The following is a 22,948-nucleotide window of genomic DNA, read 5'->3' on the forward strand; positions in this document are numbered from 1 at the left end:
ACAAAAATAACAATTTTAAGAATATTACCTTTCACATTACCAGGTCAAAATGGTAAAAATATTTCTATCACAGAAGACAAAGGATCTCAGTGAAGAGAAGTCGATGAAGTGTCTCCATAGTTCATGTTAATGAGCATTCATTTAATGAAAATCTATATAGTAAATTCGATTTTATTTCCAGCTCCATAAAAATTACTTTTGTCAATTAAAGTTTCAAATTAAAGGCTGGATCTCTCAGTCAGGTCTCACTGTTGATGCAAGAGAGGTTTCTTTTTTTGATCTGTTTTGGGGGTGTGTGGTATGTTTTGTTTTTCTCCCCTCCTTCCTATCACAAAAAGGATTTTGTTCAATATAGTTTTTCACTAGGGTCTTTGACCTGTTCTCCAAGTGGAGAATTCTGTAACTGCAGTATCTTCACTCTATCCTCTACCTCTCTTCAGCCTAGAATTTTCCCTTTCAAGTTTATTCTCGTCATCTTATTACATTTTACTTTTCAATCTCTAAATTTTTACCACTCTCTTCTCTCCCAACACACCAATTTGAACCAAACATTTTGACAAAGGGTTTCATAATCTATTACACATATGGCAAAACAATTCTCATAATTTTTTATTTCATTCAAAATTCTTCCAATCCACCCCATTATTTAATTATTGTGGACAGAGAGAAGAAACAGCTGCAATACTCCACCAGCATAGAAATGAGAGTGTTCTGAAAATTTCAAAAAGTGAAGAGTTTGGAGAGAAAAGCATAAGAAATGAAGAAACAAAATTTTAGTCCTCCCAAGCAAGCCACAAGGATGGACTCTTGTGAGGGTAACACAGACTATAATTTACATGTGTTATTTTCTTTCAACTGAGGCACAGAGTATCTTACAAGTAACACGAAAATTTGGAAAATGTGGTTTGCAACAAAAAGTATATTACAACTGATTTCCACACACAGGAATAGCAAAAGACCATTATCGTATTGCTGAAAGGCAAACGTTCAATCAGCACAATTTCTGCATATGTACAATTTAGTCTTTAATAACATGCTCACTTATATTTATTCCATTTTCTATGAAGCTATATCAAGAGTGTGAAAAGACATGGAGTTTTGTCTCTAGGATATTCCTGCTTCATTATTTTTTGCAGCCTTTCATTTGTGTTTGGATTTTTTTATGATATAAAAGATATATAAGGAATGAGGCAAAGAACTAAAAGGGAAGTATCATCAAAGACAACTAAATCTTATGCTGGAGAACTGAAATTTAGTTCCTTCTGTTACCAAATTCCCAAAAAATACAGGGACAAGTCATTTAAAATCAGACTTTTCATACGAACATTAATGGCATACTCTTTGTATCCTGAATGCAGGAGTTAAAACTGATGTACAAGTTGAAGTATGAAAACTTGCAGTTGAAGCTTGTCCTGGTTTTGGCTGAGATAGAATTAATTTTCTTCCTAGCAGCTGGTATATTTTGGATTTAGGATGAGAAGAATGTTGATCACACACTAATATTTTAGTTGTCGCCAAGCAGTCAAGGACTTTTCAGCTTCTCATACTGGCCTGCCAGTGAGAAGGCAGGGTTACCCAAGAAGCTGGGAGGGGACATAACCAGGACGGATGACTCAAACTGGCCATTGGGATATTCCATACCACATGATGTCACGCTCAGTATACAACTAGGGGGTTGGCCAGGAAGCTGCTCAGATCAGGAACTAGCAGAGTATCGGCTTCGGGTGGTGAGCAATTGTGCTCTGCATCCCTTGTTCTGTATATTCTTTCTATTATTATCATCATCATCATCATCTTCCTTTTCTGTCCTGTTAAACTGTCTTTATTGCAACCTGTGAGTTTTACCTTTTTTTTTCTTTTTGATTCTCTCCCCCATCCCACTGTGGGTGGGAATGAATGAACAGCTATGTGGTTGTTTTAGCTTCCTGACAGGTTAAACCACGACAAACCTGCAACAGTATTTAAATACAAAGCCCAACACATTCACTATAAAAGTATGGTGGTAAAAGCATGGCACCACACAGCTGCATATTCATGTATCCCCTCTGCACACAATCATGCTGGGCTGCGCCTATGTAAAGGCAAATATCCATGCCTGCTCCATGGTGTTCATTTCACACCTGGTTCAACAGCACTTTGTAGATGCAATTGGTTGGCCAAGCAACTGAGTGTTATGCAAGGGTAAGGAATTAGAGAAAGGCAAATACTACAATGCTGGAAACCTGAGCTATTAAGCAATGCTTCAAGACACAAAGGATCCTTTGACAGAAAGAATACAAGCTAAATTATTAGTCCTGGAACAACCAAACCTAACATACAGCTGTACCAAGACAGCTAAAGTGTCAGTCAAACACTCTTAGAGTTAAGACAAAGTAACAGTACTAATATCCATTTTAACATGTCTACCACCAAAAAAAAGCTATGAAGTTGCACAGTGATTCAAGTAGATTTCTTCAGTATCCTATGGATTGAACATTACAAAGTATTTCATAACTTTTCTTGGAGACACTAGCTCATAGGTAAGATGTTTAACTGTGGTAAGAAGTTCTTTATATATCAGTATATGCATTAAACCTGAGAAATATTATGCTGCAGAACTTTGTTTCCCTGTTTAGCTGCATAATTGCCCAACTAGATTTTCTACAATTGTAATTGAGCAAGTTGTTTTATCTTAACCAAACTGCAAATTCATTGCAAAATCATATTTAAGTATACCACATTTATCTACCCAGTTTCTAAAAGGAAAAAAGAAAAGGTATCAGTATTCTTGTGTGAGAGGCTAGCTGACAGTTTAAGCCTTCACAGGATAAATAAGAGAACTCCACAGATTTGGATACTGTTTAGGGAAAATTTTAGAAAAAGTGGTGAATATTGAAAGGGAGGGAAAATCCTTTCGCTGTCTTTATACACAATTAATAACAACTTTCATTTCCCTCCCTAAAGACAAGAAATTCTAAAATGCATTTCCCATTATACATATTTAATGGACAAGAAAAATATAGTCTCCCTTAATTTTTAAGCATAAAATATGAGCTTTCAGAAAATGCAGTATTTACTTTGACGCAGAAACAGCAATAGAAGGCCTCCAAATTACAGCCCCAACCTTCTAAATTCTGATGAGAATTAACATCAGGTCATTTTGAAATAAGAAATGTTTTTTAAAAAAGTCAGAAAGACAAGAGGAGAAAGGGAAAGATACAGAATTTGACTTGTCTTTTTAGAATCCAGTATGCAAAGAATAGCACAGGACTTGCAAGCAGACCTTACGCAATGCAGGGTTAGAACTAAGTCCTTCATCCTGATCTTTGTAGTCCTGTTGTTACTGATTCATTCTTGGTACAGAACAGGATTTAAAGCCAAACATAAACAAGGAAGCAAAACAAACTGAGCATTATCTCTGTTATATATGCACATACACACAAATACTCCAAAATGATGTTCAGAGAACTTCACTTTCATCCCAGTTCTCATTCTTTATATTAACCCTGATCAATCTAATTTTATGAATACAGGAAATTAATAGTTCTAAGAATGGTCTTCTGAGTCAGCCCATCTTGTGTAACGTTCCATCTTCAATGGCCAGCATAAGATAATCTAGTGTGGAGATCACACATCCTGGAAAAAGTATCATCCGAAATTCCACATTCCAACTAACTGACCACAACTTGGTTTTTTATAACTCAGAGTAAGAGATGTTATGAACTGTAATATTTCATGGACATAATCCATAAGGTGTAAAACATACAAAACATCATAATTCAATCAGTTTAACTGAAAATCCATTAAACATATATAGAATCATGTACCATGTACCAGTAGTCTGGTACATGTATGAAAGAAATAGAGTAATTATTTTTCACTAGGAATGCAAGTAAGTGCATTATTCTGAAAACTGAGCAGAAGGAAATCTAGCTATCTAAGTTTTTGCTATGCTATGTTATGCTAAATAACAGGCTGAAGAAAAGTTGTATCATCCTACTCAGAAAGGCAGAATCCCTACCAGTATTTTAGCCAATATGCCATCATCACTTGATTCCATGGTAATCACCGCTTTGTCTGTTTCAATTTCACACAATGCATCTCCAGCATTCACTGTTTCACCTGCAAAATATAACAGAACTTAAGAATGCTTAGCCTAAACTTCCTTTCAGATTTATTTAACCATGGAAGATAGATATTTATCAACATAATACAGATATTTTGCATTTTTTAATATATTCTATAACTAGGTGATCCCCTAATGTTATTTTTCATATTGTAACTTTGATTTCCAAATAAAACCCACTAATATTCAGAGACATAAACTGCTGCCGCAGAACATTAACATATTCCAAATACTGATGTTTACAGTAGGTTTTCAAAGAGGAAGTACACACACAATTAAATTTATTTCTACAATGCCATAACTCAGGAACACTACCATGAATAAAATCCTGATGCTTCCAAATTCATTGCTAACTATAAGTCAAAGCAAGCTACTTAAAACTAATTTTTAAGACAATGGTCACAGGCAACAACATTTTTAACTAAGCATCACAGTTCTCTAGTTTGTATCTACACTATTAAAGATATTCAAATAAAAACTTCAGGAACTTTAATCTCTTTGGAAAGCACGTCTGCAAGCTTGTTTCCTCAATCTCCTATACAGTTAAAAAAGGTCTTTTAGAAACATACTTACTTTTTGAAATAAAAACATGCATAAGTGTTAGAAATTCCTTTCCTACATTACACAAATCTACGATCACTTTTGAGGTATACTCTTCCTCTCCTTTTGAGGAAAACCCGTATATGCTAGCACATGATAAAGATATTATGGGTCTGGATTCTTTCAACAGATCAATACTGACTAGGTGGCTAACATTAAAATTGAAATTACATTGAAAAACTTTGAGGTAGTTGAATGTTTTGGCCTCCAACAAAATAAGATAACCCTTTCCTTACAGAGCACTGAAAAATAGGGACAATATACATGCAAGCCTAACACGATTACAATTTTTCTACGAAGTAAAATTTTAAATATTTCCCCAGTACCAGAAATGCTGCAACAGTATTATCTAAGCAGTTAATCTAATTCCTGATATCACTCTCTGTTGTACTTAAACATCAGAATAAACCTAGTACAGGTTACCACCTCTGTTTAGGTAACAGATAAAGATTTTTTATTTTTTTTAAATTATTATTTCCTGTTTCAGGACTAACTGAATAAGAAGAGGAAAATGAGCACTGTATGATCCTTGTGATCTCTGCAGTAGTAAACAACGGAAACATTCAAAGGTAAGTCGCTTACATGGTTTTATAAGTCATATATGTTCCTATTGTATAACTTGGCAGGGGAGCACACAAAGTAGCACCTGATCTTTTTAATTTAATAATCTAATTGCCACACTTAACAACAAATAGAGCATAGAACATTTTGACAGGAAGTCAAAACTCCAGGCTCTATACAAGTGTTTTAATTCTACTGGATCATTAATTCAAGTAGCCCATATATCAGATCATTAGGTAAGTCCTTCATAGATGTTAAGAAATCAAATTGTTGGGCAAATTCTGTAGCCTACAGAGCTAAGATAGGCAAGCAGAAAGGAGCTTAACTCCATATCTTTATTATTCTCTCCTCCCAACCTGCAATCAGACTCTAAGTGTCCTGCACCATTAAAAAGAAATCTTAATGCTAAGCAACCTATAGCAGTAACTCCAACAATGCAAGCTAGCCATGCACACTAGTCAAAGCAAATACCTTCATCGATATGTTTGTCACACACGACATATCTCTTAACTTGGGTACATGAGGCTGTTCACAGGAAGCTAAGGATTTCTTTGCACAGGGAAGGCAAGAGGAAAAGTCTTCAGAGAACTGGGCAAACCACTTTTCCACTACTATTTTTGCTTTCCTTTCACTGCTGCAGCCAAGAAGTGGTCATAAATTTGGAAGGCAATTGATTAAAAGAAATTTTAAGAATATTTCATAGCAGCATTCAAAAATCTCATGCGTGTTTCAGTACCCAAGTGCAACAGAAAGAATCATAGTTATTTTCATGATGATTGCAAAATTTGTGATAGTTCCTAATCCATGCCCACTTTGATGTCAGCTTTCCCAATAGACAGGATTGGAAATTGTCATGGTTTAACTCCAGCCGGTAACTAAGCATTATGCAGCTGCTTGCTCACCCCTCCCTCCCCAGTGGGATGGGGAGGAGAAAGAAAAAAAATCTTGTGGGTTGAGATAAAGACAGTTCAATAGAATAACAAAGGAAGAGAAATAATAAATAAAAAAAAAATACTACAAGTGATGTACAAATGCAATTGCTAACCACATGCAGGAAAAAACCCAATGATGCTGAGTCTATTTCTGAGCAGTGATCCCACCTCCCAGCTTCCTTCCCCAGTTATATATGGAGCACGATTTTATATGGTAGGGAATAGCCCTTTGGCCAGTCTGGGTCAGCTGTCCTGGCTGTGTTCTCCCAGCTTCTTGTGCACCTGGCAGGGCGTGAGAAGCTGAAAAGTCCTTGACTTAATGCAAACAATAGAACTACCTAGTAACAACTAAAAACATCAGTGTGTTATCAACATTATTCTCATACTAAATCCAAAATACAACAGTATACCAGCTACTGGAAAGAAAATTAATTATCTAAGCCAAATCCAGGACAAAAAAAGAACACTTTTGAAGAGCATATCTTTGTTCTTACGCTTTCTACTAAGAGAGCGGTCTGTGCAACAGAAGTTACCTAAACAGCAGAGTACATATAATGCCCCTGAAAAATCTTGGGTGAGGTTCATCTGGGTTTTTTTAAATGACTAAGTTCCTACAGTAAGGCTGAATGATTAGGATCTCTACAAGTTTCCCTCTAGGAGATCACATCCAAACAGCATTCAATAGCCTACATGCTCTGTTCAATAACTGACAGACAAGTATCCTAATCAAAACATACAAACTCCACTCCTTGATGTACTCTTTGAAAATCAAACTGAAGTTCTCTGACGATGTCATGGTTTAGCACCAGCTGGCAGCTGAGCACCACGTGGCCACTCACTCCTCCCAACCCCAGTGTGATGTGGAGGAGAATCAGGAGAAAAAGGTAAAATTCGTGGGTTAGGATAAGGACAGCTTACTAGGACAGCAAAGGAAGAGGAAAATAACAATCCTTAGGACAGAATATACAAATATACAGATATACAATGCAATATCCTCACAACCAGGAAGCCCGGACTACCGACCAGCTGCCCCTCCTCCCCAGCCAGCCCCCTTTATTTATTGAGCAAGACATCATACCATATGGAATATCCCTTTGGCTAGTTTCGGTCACCTCTCCTGGCTGTGCCTCCTCTCAGCTTCCTCGTCAAAATTAACTCTATCCCAGCCAAAAATGAGACTAGTATCCACCCCTAAATTCTACACTACTACCATCATGCCGGGATCCTACACTTTCCAATTAATCACCACCACTCTTCCTATCTTTGAACATAAATATATACACGCAGATGTCATTCCCTTAGTCCATGTACCATCCCTCTAACATGTCCACTGAATTCATTTAGCCCATGGCTTCTGGGCTCCATCTGTCTTAACATTCTCTCAGGGCAGGGGAGATGGTGTGTGGTGTTTGATTGTTGCATGCTGCATCTGGAGGTCATGGTGTACCTGGCACAGCCCACACTCATGGTCTGCAGGTTGAAGGTGTTGATCTCGAGGAAGTTGCTGGGTGCCAGTTGTTGCAGCCAGTTCTGGTTTCATCACCTCTGCACCTTGCTCAGTTTCATCAAAGTTTGTTCTTCATTACTCTGGGTGATGCTTACTGTAATACTGTTTTTATGGCATATAGCAAACGTAGTAGTGATGACATGCATTATTATGTAGTAATTAACATCATACAATTTAATTTATTGTCTACTGTCACCCAAAGTCAAATCCCCTTGAGGTACACATCAGACGTCCCCATCCTTCTGCATTACCCACCAAGTGCACCCAGGCCCTTGAGCAAAAGCGATCCAGTGAATGGATTTGCCTTTGCCTGAAGCAGGGCTAACCTAGACTGTCTTCCCTAACATATTCTTCATCAGCACTACAGGGAATTTATCCCCTTCTACAGTACATGGAAGTTTTGACTGGGCAGGGCCAGCTCGATTGGTAGATCCCCTAGTGTTAACTAACCAGGTGGCCTTTGCTAACTGTGTATCCCAGTGTTTGATGGTCCCACCACCCGGTGCTCTCAGTGTAGTCTTTAGCAGTCCATTGTAGCGTTTGCTTTTCCCGGAGGCTGGTGCATGACAGGGGATGTGATACACCCACTCAGTGCCATGCTCTTTGTCCCAGGTGTCTATGAGGTTGTTTTGGAAATGACCCCCATTGTCAGACTCAGTTCTTTCTGGGGTGCCATGTCACCACCAGACTCGCTTTTCAAGGCCCAGGATACTGTTCTGGGTAGTGGCATGGGGCACAGGATACGTTTCCAGCCATCCAGCGGTTGCTTCCTCCATTGTGAGGACATAGTGCTTGCCTTGGTGGGTTTGTGGGAGTGTGATATAATCAATCTGCCAGGCCTCCCCATATTTATACTTCAGCCATTGTCCTCCCTACAACAGAGGCTTTAGCCGCTTGGCAGTTAAAGAGCCAGTTGCTCTACTTCAATTGCTGTAACCACCCCCACAGGACACTGGCCACCATTCATGAATCAGTATAGAGATGGAGCACCAGCCACTTTTCTCGATCAGCAATATGTAAAGCCAGCAGGATGGCTTTCACCTCTGCAAACCGGCTTGATTCACCTTCTCCTTCAGCAGTTTCAGCGACTTCACGCAGCAGCCTTCCACCTCCAATGCTTTCCCACAATGCAACAAGACCCATCAGTGAACAGGGCATACGGCTTTCTCATTTTCTGGCAGTTTATTGTATGGTGGGACTTCTTCAGCAAGCGTCACCTCCTCCCCTGGTGACGTTCCAAAGTCTTTGCCTTCTGGCCAGTCCATGATCACTTCAGAATTCCTGGGCGATCAGGGTTTCCTATTGGAGCCCGTGGTGTGATCACAGGCAACTCACTCGCTCCACCTAGCATCAGTTGCGTGATATGTAGAGGGGACCCTCCCTTTGAACATCCAGCCCAGCACCAGCAGTCGGGGTGCCAGGAGGCATGCTTCAGTACCAATCACTTCTAAGTGGCTCGAACCCCTTCGTACGCTGCCAATATCTCTTTTTGAGTTGCAGTGTAGCAGGCCCTGGATGCTCTGTATTCTCAACTCCAAAACCTTAGGGGTCAACCTTGAGTCTCCCCTGGTGCCTTCTGCCAGAGACTCCAGGTAGGGCCATTCTCCCCGGCTGAGGTGTACCGCCCATTTTTAACATCTGGAATATGCATCCTCCAAAAACACACAACGCCTAAGAAAGCTTGTGTTTTCTTTTTGCTAGTCAGTGGAGACATAGCTGCTGACAACACCCATCTTGCCATTTTATTGCCAAAAACTGGATCTCCTGTGCAGGTCCCTTGACTTTACTTTGTAGCATGGCAAAACTGGTTTTCAGAAGGATTTGGACTATTTTCTTCCCATTCTCAGTCACTTAGGCTGCTGTGCTGCCCCATACGATGATGCCATCAATGCACTGCAGGTGCTCCAGAGCTTCACCCTGTTCCAGTGCAATCTTTCCTCTTTGAGTCGCTGGACCGAGTTCTCCGCATTGCCAAAGACGGCTAGCCAATTTATCTGCTATTGGTCCTATTAGTTGTGCCTCTTTGGAATAACCACAGTATTTTCCTTTCATATATTCTGTAACTCTATTAGAGTTTTGTAGTTGTTCAGGAATGAAATTTCAAACCATTGGAGATGAGAAGTTCTCTAGCTACCTGCCCATATTCTCCCACATGCTATGCCACCCATGACTATCCAGCCTTAGGGCAGATGTCTCAGTAGTATTTCCTAACACAATTTTTTGTAATCCTAAACAAGACTGGAACACATTCAGGAGACACAGCAATAAGAGCATGCTGGCTTGAACATCCCAAGGGTATTCACAGTTCTCAAAAGCTGTTGTAACTAGCCTCAATGAACAAGGGGAGGTGAAAGAGCAGTAAAACCGCCTGTCAGTAAATGACAACAAGCAAGGAAGGAATAACATAACACAACCATGTGAACAAACAAAACACCATTGTGACCAGCAACTATCTAATTGATATAATAAATGCATATAACATTTGTTTTAACATGCTGTTGTCAGATCTGTCATTATCTCAACCCTTCAAGACCCAGGTTGGGCACGAAAAAGGACTGTTCTGGTTTAGCTCCAGCTGGCAGCTGAGCACCACACAGCCACTTGCTTACTGCCTCCCCCCTACCCTGGTGGGATGGGGAGAAGAATCTGAAGAAAAAGGTAAAACTTGGGGGTTGGGATAAGGACAGTTTACTAGGAGACCAAATAAAGAGGAAAATACCAACAGTACTTATGAAAGAATGTACAAAGCAGATTATATACAACCTAATTTGCTCACTGCACAGAAGCCCGATGCCCAGCCCAACACTGAGCAGTAGCTCTTCCTCCCTGAGCATGACTGTCATATGGTATGGAATACCCCTTTGGCTACTTGGAGTCAGATGTCCTGGCTGTGTCCCCTCCCAGCTTCTTGTGAAAATCAACTCTATCCTAGCCAAAACCCAGGACAGCATAGATTACTAAGTCCCTGGAAGTGATATCTCAGAAGCAGTGGGAGTTACACCGCACAAGGGAACTGCTAGCACTGTTGCCTATTCTGTTTCCTGCCCACAATAAGAGGAGGATTTCAGTCTCCTGGGCTGTCAGTCTAGCATCTTTCATCAACATTAAATTCATACATAATACATACAAGTTTTTAGTAACACAGTTTTATTTTTACGAGAATGACTTTATTACCCACAGGAATCAATATGAAATGGCATTAACAATGAGAAAGAAATAGTAAAGCTGTCAATTAAATTCAACATATGTCCTTCTGCAGTACTGAAATCATCTGTCTATCCTGTGAAACCATCAAATGAAAAACATTTGATATTTACACAGAGCAGAAAAATTATCAAAATAGTATTCTACTGACCCCTGCTGGTTATGCAGTAGGCGAAATATTTAATATGCAATCATCAGCTTTCTTCTGTCAATTGCTTTAAAATATTTATTTTCTTGGATATGAGATTATCAAACACATTCAGCAACGATACTACATTTAGACGGCCAAGTCACTGGACAATTACGTAGCTATGAGCATCCCTTGCAGACAGAAGGAGTGTAAGCATTAAATCACTTTGCTTTTTTTCCTCAAAATCTATCTTCCCTTTTTAAAAATGTTGTCATTATGTTTATTTTCCAGACTGTCAGAGGAAAAAAAAAAATTATCCATAGGAACTAATTATGGTCACAGATGTGCCAAATAAAACAATACACTATATTCAGTTTTGGCCTTGTTTCTAAATAGAAAGTAGAGTAATAAAAATCCTAAAATAGTTTTCTCTCAAAGTCCAACCATCAATTAAGATTTGATTTTAATTTAATTAAAATAGGTGTAGAGCTTCCCTCCCCCCCCCCCCCCCCCCTTTTGTGCTGGGAGGGAAGTATAGTGGAAAGACTGAGAAAAACCATTGTATAGCTGTTGCATTCTAAGACATTTTTATGAGGAAAACTAACTCAATCATGTTGTGGAGCAAACTGGTATCTACTTTAACTCCCATCATGCTCTCTTCTTTGCCTTCTCTTGTAATTTTGAATGCTGTATTTATTGTAAAACAGACTGTTGATTTTTAATTTTTTTACAGTTATTGACAACTAATGAATATAAAAAGCACTTTGGATCATTCCTTTCTCTCTGTGTAATCTTGGACTTGATACTTGACTAACTGAAGCTTCAAGTTTCAAGAACATCTGTACAATTACTTTCTACGGACATTGACTGCCACACTGTTCCTAGTAAATTCTGCAAAAATTCTTACCAGAAGTTTTACAAGCAAAAGACCATGTCTAGTACTGGAGCCACAAGTTGCCTTTTGGCCACCTCTCAAAATGTATTAAAAAAAAAAAAAAAAGCATAAAAGCAGGGTGCTCCAGTAACACAGTGATGGAGCCTGTATCAACACTTAGAGGGTAAGCTAAAGGCAATGGCTTTTCTAGGCAGAATAGTCAAAATACGTTTAGCTCACCAAATTGCATTTGTCAAAGATAATATGCTTTAAGAAATTTTCTCTTCTCCAAACATGTTCATCTCTTTAGCAAATCTAAAAATGTCTGAGAACACAATATATTCCTACAGTCATCTAAAACTCTGCTTGCATCATATACCAATGGACAACTGCTACCTGGAATCCAAAACTACATTCAAAATCCAGTTTTAATATTAAATTGGAGAGGGGAAAGAGTAGGAGGAGAGGGGAGAAAGGTCTTCCTGACAGAACAGGGACTGAAGATTCTTCTGCAGGTCATTTTTCATTTACGTACAACCTACGCAAAGACAAAACATACACTCAGACTATTTATCTAGCTGCTCCAACATATTTTAACAGAAGTACATTACTTTTCAGTTGTCAGAGCACAGAAAACCTAAGATAACCATGGTTGTTAGGACTTTTTTTGGAGGACTAGTTTGGGTTTCGAGTTGGGTTTTTATTATTTGGAAACAGATTTCCCCATTTGGAATTTGGGTTACGAAAGTAATTTAATTTTTTTTAGCAGCTTTAATTGTAGACTATAGTTTAGATATGAAAAACATAAGCCCTGAATAGCAACTATAAAAATACCATAACTTTCATGTTATTTTCATAATGCAGCAGAACAATGAAAGAGAGACCCTTCCCAAAGTCAAAGGCTCTCAAACTTCCAAAGTTACTGATCAGCACGACAACACCGGGAATTCAAGACAACACATGCATACTCACAACCTGGAACAGCCTAATGGGAATTTTTCAAAAACATAATCAATGCAACAATTTCAAAGCGCGTATTGTTCAAGAAGACAACATCTATATACCAAACATTTTGCTTCAAAATACTAAGGTACAAACAGAAAGAATGATCTTATTCTTGCAGAATAAATTTATATAGCTGAAGAATTATAACAAATGTGGCCACAGAAAATGCTATCTTACCTTCCTTTTTTAACCATTTCACAATGTTTCCTTCTTCCATTGTAGGGGAAAGTGCAGGCATGAAAACTTTAATACCAGGCGTACCTGTAAAACAAGCACATGATTATCTAGACTAAATACATTTTCAGTATAATGATTTTCTCAGTTAACCGCTTAACACAAACAAAACTAGAAGTGCATGAATCTGAAAGTGTTGAACAAAAGATACAATATGATGCTGTTTTTTGAGTTTACAAACAAGCATGCACTCCCAAAAGCACCAAGGAAAACAAGGCACTAGGTATATAACCTATATGAGAACAAGGGCCAACTTGAGTATAAAGTCATAAATAATACAAAGCATTAAGCAAATTAAACTCTGTTTTAAGTAAAAATATGACACAAAAACTTTGGATCACATGAAGATGACTTTAGATACTCACACTGTTTCAACTTTGATTCAATTCATTTTTAATGAAAACTTTCTTCACAACCAAGTCTTAATGCATTACTAAAAATATACAAACTAGTACTTCAAGTACCCCTCAGTTCAGCCTGACCTACTGAACAATCCTACGGGGCATGCAAGTGAAACAGGGTTATGTAACTTTTGTCCAACAGAAATGTAAATGGAAAAAGAATCTACAACTTGCTTAGAGCTCCAACTACACACAAGCTATGATGTGTAGAATGAAAAAGCAGCTGTAAGATACATATATTAGAAAAAAAACCACAGCAGCTAGCATTGAAGTTGTGATTTTTTACATTTTTTATTCTCCCCTCACCCCCAAAATGCCATAAGTTTCAAATCTGAGCCAACTAATACCTCATGCCTCTTGAGTATCAGAGGCAGATGTACTAAACCAAACCACATTTCCATTTTTGGGGCCTTCCACACATGGCCCTGCATATGCTTACTTCTGCCCCTGTCAAGGCCTCTTTGATCAAAAGCTTGGTTAAAATGCTGCGTCACAGCCTCTCATTTATTCTAGGACACAAGTGAATGTCCAGGAAATGAGTGTCCTGCTCATTTCCTGCTTGCTTTGCAGGAAAGGAAGTCTGGACATAAGACTTGTCAGACATAAGCAAGCCCAGAGAAGAGAACACACACAGACACACATATTTCAGTCCTCAAGAGGCCAAAACTGCTGCAATCATGAGAAAATGGATGAAAGGTATTGATGTGTTCCCTGCTGATGAACCATGATGTGCTACAGAGGATAGTGTAACTCCACCCACAGATTCCTCAGTGGTATTTACCATAGTTTTTCTTCCTAGTTATGCAGTATGTCAGCAGTATGATTATGAATGTATGACCAGAGTACCAGCCAGGCAGGCATCTTCTCTTCTGTTTCAGAGTACTTACCCATCCTCAGGCTTCTAATCATGGGCATGCAAGCATGAGGACAGAGTGAAGTGTAAACGTGCAGAACATATCTAGACAATTGTTAGAATGCTTTCTGACTCTTAACCACAGGCTAGATACTTATATGTTGATTATGACCTCTGTCTTAATGCTGAAATGCAATATTAAGAGCACCAAGGCAAAGCATGTAAACCCATTCCTTCAAAGTTCAAACTTTATAAAAAGAAATGGGAATTCAGAGTCCAGAATTCCTGGGTGATAGTTTTGTTGGTCTTATCAAAATCCACCACAAACATGACATCCTCCTTTTTCCTCTCTGCCACAGGCTGTGGAATTTTTTCAAGATGACAGATTAAAGTATGTATTTTAAATTAATAAAAGTCCCCTGATCCTAGTACTCCATACACTCATGATCTACCTCTTTCACTGATGAGCTTGTCCAATGTTTATTTATCCCTTCTGCTATGAAACTTCTATTTACTTTGCAGACTGAAATTGCCTAATTTCAAGTTTCAGTGATTGGATCTTATGTCTCTGTTAAAAAGCTTTAAAGATATCTCATTAAAGAGATCCTTCTCATGGGTAAGTGTCTATAAACAGACCAGGTAAATTGTTAGCCATTTCTTTCCTTTAACAAGCCAAATAAAGAGATCTGAAAAGTCCAATGTATTTAAGCAACACCACCTCTCTGGCACTGCAACATCATGTACCAGACACTAGCTAAGCAGATCATTTCAGTCTGCCAATTGACTAAATCTGCTTAATAAACCCATATGCAGAAAGAAGTGGCACTGCACAGCAGCAAGCCGCATGTCATGCAAGTGGGATTTTTCTGAGGACAGGGCTCATGATACAGCACATTCCCTGGCTTCATAGCACACCACATCTCTCGTCATTTGATCCAGTATACCAAAGTAATATTCTGACATACAGCTTATAATGCAAGAGATACTTTTTCTGAACTTTAAAGGATCATTGTGAGGCCAAATAAATATACCTTTTTAGATACTATTTTGTAAGAGTAGTTTTCCAGCACCTGACTGATTTTTGAGGCTCCTTCTTGAACTATTATATCTGAATCTATATTCAGTTAGACAACTGAAATAGACACATAGAAAGTACATTGTATACAATGGCAAGAACCAGTTCTGCTTCATATTTATTCCCTTTTATCTAATACCCAGCATTAAGGCTTATTATCATTCAATAGGAAACAACACTACATTTCTCCCAGTTGCTGTATGGCTTACAGTAAGCAGAAAATGCTTTAAAAACATAGAAATTAATCCTCCCCCCCCAATCCAGAATAAAAAGAGCAAGGAAAAAATAGAAGAATTTTGAGCTGAAAAACACATCACCTAGAATGAGAATGCTTCTCATTCTTAATTCCAAGTCCTAAGAGTTACCATGGTTAAGATTTCAGAGAAGACAGAGATGGAAGAGAAACTTCAATTAATACACAATGACTTAAGGGAATTAAAAGTGTCCACCTATGTTTTGTAATTCACTGATGTTAATATATCAAATAAATCTGACCTTGCTACAGGATCTGATCCTGCTACAGGATCCTGCTACAGGATTACGAAAGAATAAATCATCATTGAGCCAACAAGGAGAGGTGCCATGCTGGACCTTGTTCTCGTCAACAAGGAAGGGCTGGTGGGGAATGTGAAACTCAAGGGCCACCTTGGCTGCAGTGATCACGAAATGGTGGAGTTCAAGACCCTCAGGGCAGCAAGGAGGGTGCACAGCAAGCTTGCTACCCTGGACTTCAGGAGAGCAGACTTTGGCCTCTTCAGGGATCTGCTGGGTAGAATACTATGGGACAAAGCCCTGGAGGGAAGAGGGCCCCAAGACAGCTGGCTAATATTCAGGGGTCACCTCCTCCAAGCGCAGGAGCGATGCATCCCAGCAAAGAGAAAGTCAGGCAAAAATACCAAGACACCCCCATGGATGAACAAGGAGCTCCTGCACAAAGTCTAACAAAAAAAGGAAGCCTACAGAGGGTGGAAGCAAGGGTAAGGTAGCCTGGGAGGAATACAGAGAAACTGTCCAAGCAGCCAGGGATCAGGTTAGGAAAGCCAAAGTACTGACAGAATTAAGTCTGGCCAGGGATGTTAAGGACAACAAGAAAAGTTTCTATAGGTATGTCAGTGATAAAAGGAGGATGAGGGAAAATGTGGGTCCTCTCTGGAATGAAATGGGTAACCTGGTTACCCAGGATATGGAGGAGGCTGAGGTACTCAATGACTTCTTTGCCTCAGTCTTCACTGGCAAATCCTTGAGCCACACTGCCCAGAAGGCAAAGGCAGGGACTGGGAGAATGAAGAACTGCCCAGTGTAGGAAAAGATCAGGTTTGAGAATATCTAAGGAACCTGAAGGTGCACAAGTCCACGGGACCTGATGAGATGCATCCGCAGGTCCTGAGGGAACTGGTGGATGAAGTGGCCAAGCCACTCTCCACAATATTTGAAAAGTTGTGGCAGTCTGATGAAGTTCCCACCGACTGAAAAAGGGGGAAACATAATCCCCTTTTTAAAAATGGGGGAAAAAGGAAGACCCAGGGAACTACAGGCCGGTCAGTCTCACCCTCTCTGCCTGGCAAGATCATGGAGCAGATCCTCCTGGAGACTATACTCTGCCACATGGGAAATAAGGAGGTGATGGGTGACGGGCAACATGGCTCCACTAAGGGCAAATTGTGCCTGACAAATTAGGTGGCCTTCTATGATGGGGTTACAGCGTTGGTGGACAAGGGAAGAGTGACAGACGTCATCTACCTGGACTTGCGCAAAGCATCTGACACTGTCCCGCATGACATCCTTGTCTCTAAATTGGAGAGACACGGATTCAACAGATTGACCACTGAGTGGATAAGGAATTGGCTGGATGGTCGCACTCAAAGTGTTGTGGTCAACAGCTCAACGTCCAAGTGGAGAACAGTGATGAGTGGCTGTGGTGGGTTGACCCTGGCTGAGGGCCACAAGTGCCCACCAGAGCCGCTCTATCACTCCCCTCTTTCATTAGACAGGGGAAAAAAGCTACAATAAAAGAAAACTTACGGGTCGAGATAAGGACAGGGAGAGATCATTCTCTAATTATCATCACGAGCAAAACAGACCGAACTTAGAGAGGGAATTCATCTTATTTATTACTAAGCAAAACAGAGTAGAGGAATGAGAAATAAAACCAAAATCTTAAAACACCTCCCCCCACCCCTCCCATCTTCCCGGGCTCAACTTCACTCCCGGCTTCAACCTCCGCCCCCCCCCAGCGGCACAGGGGGACGGGGAGTGGGGGTTACGGTCAGTTCATCACGCGATGTTTCTGCCGCTTCTTCATCCTCAGGGGGAGGACTCATTGTTCCCCCGCTCCAGCGTGGGGTCCCTCTCACGGGAGACAGTCCTTCACGGCCTTCTCCAGCATGAGTCTCCTCCACGGGGTGCAGACCTTCGGGAGCAAACTGCTCCAGCGTGGGTCCCCCACGGGGTCACAAGTCCTGTCAGCAAACCTGCTCTGGCGTGGGCTCCTCTCTCCACAGGTCCACAGGTCCTGGCAGGAGCTTGCTCCAGCGCGGGCTTCCCACGGGGCCACAGCCTCCTTCAGGTGTCTCCACCTGCTCCGGCATGGGGTCCTCCACGGGCTGCAGGTGGAATCGCTACACCCCCTCATCCTCCCTCCATGGGCTGCAGGGGGACAGCCTGCTTCACCATGGTCCTCACCACGGGCTGCAGGGGAATCTCTGCTCCGGCGCCTGGAGCACCTCCTCCCCCTCCTTCTTCACTGACCTTGGTGTCTGCAGATGTTCTTACATCTTCTCACTCCTCTCTCTGGCTGCAAAAGCTCTCTCTAACTGTTTTTGTCTTTCTTAAATATGTTATCACAGAGGCGCTGATTGGCTTGGCCTTGGCCAGCGGCGGGTCCGTCTTGGAGCCGGCTGGCATTGGCTCTGTCAGACACAGGGGAAGCTTCTAGCAGCTTATCACAGAAGCCACTCCTGTAGCCCCCCCGCTACCAAAACCTTGCCACGCAAAACCAACACAGTGGCATTCTGCAGGGGTCATTATTGGGACTGGCACTGTTTAACATCTTTGTTGGCAACATGGACAGTGGGATCGAGTGCACCCTCAGCAAGTTTGCCAACACCACCAAGCTGTGTGGTTTGGTCGACATGCTGGAGGGAAGGGGTGCCGTCGAGAGGGACCTTGACAGGCTGGAGAGGTGGGCCCATGCGAACCGCATGAAGTTCAAGAAGGCCAAGTGCAAGACCCTGCACACGGGTCAGCACAATCCCAAGCACAACTATAGGCTGGGTGGAGGATGGATTGAAAGCAGCCCTGAGGAGAAGGACTTCGGGGTACTGGCTGGTGAAAAGCTCAACATGAGCCAGCAGCGTGCGCTAGCAGCCCAGAAAGCCAACTGTGTCCTGGGCTGTATTAAAAACAGCATGGCCAGCAGGTTGAGAGAGGTGATTCTGCCCCTCTACTCCTCTCTCATGAGATCCCACCTGGAATTCTGCATCTAGCTCTGGGGGCCCCAGCATGAGAAAGAGATGGAGCTGTTGGAGCAAGTCCAGAGGAGGGCCACGAAGCTGATCAGAGGGATGGAGCATCTCTCCTATGAGGACAGGCTGAGGGAGTTGGGATTGTTCAGCCTGGAGAAGAGAAGGCTCCAGGGAGACCTTATAGCAGCCTTCCAGTACCTGAAGGGGGCCTACAGGAAAGATGGTGAGGGACTGCTTATCAGGGAGTGTAGTGACAGGACAAGGGGTAATGGGTTTAAACTAAAAGAGGGTCGATTCAGATTAGACGTTAGAAAGAAATTCTTTCCTGTGAGGGTGGTGAGGCACTGGAACAGGTCTCCCAGAGAAGTTGTGGAGGCCCCATCCCTGGAAGTGTTGCAGGCCAGGTTGGATGAGGCTTTGGGCAACCCGGTCTGGTGGAAGGTATCCCTGCCCACAGCAGGAGGGTTGAAACTAGATGATCTTTGAGGACCCTTCCAACACAAACCATTCTGATTCTATGACTACATTTGCAACATAACATAGATATCATCATAAGTATTTCAGAGGTTAGGTAGAGACATTAAATAACAGAAATAATGGAAAAACTATGTAATCTCTCTTTCCACACCTCTTGAGTGGATGGACCTCAAGGCAAGGATGTGGGGGAAGTGAAGTCCTTCTTCACTGTAACAGATCAGGTTCGTGACCACTTGAGGAATGTGAACATACATAACTCTATGGGACATGACGATATGTACTCCAGAATCCTAAAGGAACTGACTGATGTAGTTGCCAAGCCACAATCTGTGATATCTGAAAAGTCATGGCAGCCAGTCCCTGGTGACTGGAGAAAGGGAAACATTGCACCCATTTTTCAAAAGGGTAAATAAAAAAAAAAAAAAAAAAGGACCCTGGGAACTCCTGACCTGTCAGCCTCACCTTTGTGCCTGAGAAGATCATGGAACAGATCCTCCTAGAAGCTACGCTAAGGCATATGGAGGACAGGGAGGTGACAGCCAGCATGGCTTCATGAAGGGCAAGTCTTGCTTGACCAACCGAATAGCCTTCTATGATGGAATCACTGCATGAATGGACAAGGGACAAGCCACTGATGTAACATAGCTGGACTTCTGTAAGGCCTCTGACATGGTCCCCCACAATGTTCATCTCTAAAATTGAGAGAGACGGGTTTGACAGATGGACTGTTCTGTGAATAAGGCTGGATGGTTGCATCCAGAGAGTAGTGTAAATGGCTCAATGTCTGGACGGAGATCAGTGACAAGCAGTGTCCCTCAGGGGTCCGTACTAGGACCAGTACTGTTTAATATCTTCATGAACAACACAGGCAGTATCGAGTGCACCCTCAGCAAATTTACAGATGACACCAAGCTGAGTGGTGTGGCTGACACCTGAGGGATGTGATGCTGTTAAGAAGGACCTGGACAAGCTTGAGAAGTGGGCCCATTTGAACCCCATGATGTTCAACAAGGCCAAGTGCAAGGTCCTGCATGTGGGTTGGGGCAACCTCTGGTATCAATACCAACTGGGGAATGAAAGGATTGAGAACAGCCCTGCTGAGAAGGACTTGAGGTACTGGTGGATAAAAAGCTCAACATGAGCCAGCAATGTGCACTTGCAGCCCAGAAAGCCAACCCTATGCTGGACTGCATCGAAAGAAGCATGACCAACAGGTTGAGGGAAGTAATTTTGCCCCTCTACTCCCCTCTGGTTTATCAGGGAGTGCAACCCCTCCTGGAGTACTGCACCCAGCTCTGAAGCCCTCAGCACAGGAAAGACATGAACCTGGTGGAGCAGGTCCAGAGGAGGGCCACAAAAATGATCAGAGGGATTGAGCACCTCTCCTACAAGGAAAGCATGAGAGAGAGTTGGGGTTGTTTAGTCTGGAGAAGAGGGAGCTCTGAGGAGACCTTACTGCAGCCTTTCAATACTTAAAGGATGCTTATAAGAAAGATGGGGACAGACTTTTTAATAGGGATAATGGCTTTAAACTAAAGGACGGTAGATTCAGACTAGATACAGGAAAGAAATTTTTTTACGATGAGAATGGTGAAACACTGGAGCAGGTTGCCTGGAGAGGTGGTAGATGCCCCACTCCTGGAAACATTTAAGGTCAGGTTGGACAGGGCTCTGAGCAACTTGATCTAGTTGAAGATGTCCCTGCTCATTGCGGGGGGGGGGTTGGACTACACGACCTTTAAAAGGTCCCTTCCAACCTAAACCATTCTGTGATTTTTTTTTTTTAAAATGTGAAATGGAAACATTGTAGCAAACCTCTAATAATGTCAGCCATCATCAATGATCTTGATATTTTAAAAGGCACCAAGAGCAGGAAGCAAGTTAGTTATTCCCCAAAGTCCCCAGGAGAGCAACACAATCAAGATCATGCTCCCCAAAAAAACTGTGGGAATAAGCCCAGTGTATGTATGGTTCATGTTCCCAGAAGACTGCATGAGGAAATATAAATGTCTTCTATTCACAGGTTAATTTTCCAAATCAGTCCTAGAAATTGATCTATTCTTTCCACAGTACTTAAATACTTGTCAGTTTAATACTACTCATTACTGTAATGGTTAGAAATGTATCCAGACAGCGTTCCTTGTAACGCTGGCAATTCCTATCTGAACTACCTCCAAGGATTTTCTTTAAAAAGTTTCTTCTTGCAACCTCTCATCTTGGACCAATACACAGAAAAATGAACTGCGTTAAGAATGTGTATTATACTTTACATGTTCGTTCACCAAATCATGTTTTGTCTACGATTATTTTCCAAATACCACAAATTAAATTATGAGTTCACAATTTGCTTTACATATGTTCATTCAAAAAATACTTACAGATAATAGCAAGTAGAAAATAATACATTACAGAATATAAAGCAGTGTTCTCTGTTTCATTTGTCTAACTTGACAAGGAAAATCACATGCAGGGTTTGGGTTTTCCCCCTCCCCCCCCAACTGCTACAGTCACCAGATCTATTTCTAGGCTGCTTTTGCTGGCATATCAAAGAAAGAAAAGTATTCCTGACACTCAGAAAATTTTGGGGCCAGAGTACTTGAGAGAACACTACACTAAAAAAAGTAATAAATTATCTCAAGTAATTTTTAAATTGGGTTATCTAGGGAAGACTTAATCTTTAGAAATAATGTTGATAACATGGATAGCCATGGCAGCAAAAAAAGTAGACAAAGTATACCAACAAATTACTCCTCTTACTTTACTTTGCACAGAACTTCCTTTTCCTCCTCACTTATATGCAGCCTGATCTGACATATGCAGAATTATACAACAGAATTATAATAGTTACAGCATCCATTACAGTAACGTACAAGAAAAGATTTCAGCAACAGACTTGGCAATGCTATTGCACTGATTTTAAAACTCAATTTCTAATTATTTTCAATTGACTGGAGGTCAGATGTAGTCACTAAGTTCATAGAAAAACTTCCCAGAGAACACAGTTATTAACATTATTTGGATACTTTAAAGTCATTTCATAGCTACAATATCAAAGTGCTTTTTAAACAAGAAAACCATTTCTTCTCCCTACAATGTATCACAAACCTAATTTGCAAGGCAGCCCAATGATTGCATTTGAACTGGGCCAGTTCAGGGAACAGAGTCTTAAGTTAATGTGGAGCAAGAAGCTGTCGTGTGTATCCATGATACAACCAAAAGGAGTTAATCAGTCTTCTGCCCCAACTGTTCATGTTCATAACTTTATTCATACTAGCAGCAGTACTAATACTCATGTTGCTGTCCAGTTATCCAGACTGGGGAATAGATTTTGCTGGAAGTTAACCTCATCACAAAAACAAATACAATTTCAGTCAGGTTAGCTTCTTGATCTGGCTCATCATACAGCAGTACGAACAAAATCAGCATCTAAAATGGGCAGTGAGAACTAGGATAGAATTTAAGTTGAGTTAAAGCAATTAAGGAACTACAATCCGAGTGCTAATGCAAAGAAAACTCCTTTCTCATC

At 41.1% G+C, this 22,948-nt stretch overlaps 1 protein-coding gene across 3 annotated transcripts in view; it reads right to left on the reverse strand.

The window, feature by feature from the left end:
• The window catches only part of PDHX (pyruvate dehydrogenase complex component X), a 63,188-nt gene that overhangs the window by 36,127 nt on the left and 4,113 nt on the right, over window positions 1-22,948 (reverse strand). For 2 of the 3 annotated variants that reach the window (XM_075754758.1, XM_075754756.1), the window contains exons 2-3: window positions 13,096-13,179; window positions 4,001-4,101 (exon numbers count right to left, since the gene is read on the reverse strand). In XM_075754758.1, the coding sequence (XP_075610873.1) occupies window positions 4,001-4,101; window positions 13,096-13,156 (162 nt within the window). In that variant the 5' untranslated portion in view covers window positions 13,157-13,179. Of the gene's footprint in view, window positions 1-4,000; window positions 4,102-13,095; window positions 13,180-13,517; window positions 13,842-22,948 lie in introns of those variants that run through there. The other variant, XM_075754757.1, reaches the window with a different exon arrangement.

This window comes from Balearica regulorum, chromosome 5 (genome assembly GCF_011004875.1).
Source record: "Balearica regulorum gibbericeps isolate bBalReg1 chromosome 5, bBalReg1.pri, whole genome shotgun sequence".
NCBI classification, from domain to species: Eukaryota; Metazoa; Chordata; class Aves; order Gruiformes; family Gruidae; genus Balearica; species Balearica regulorum.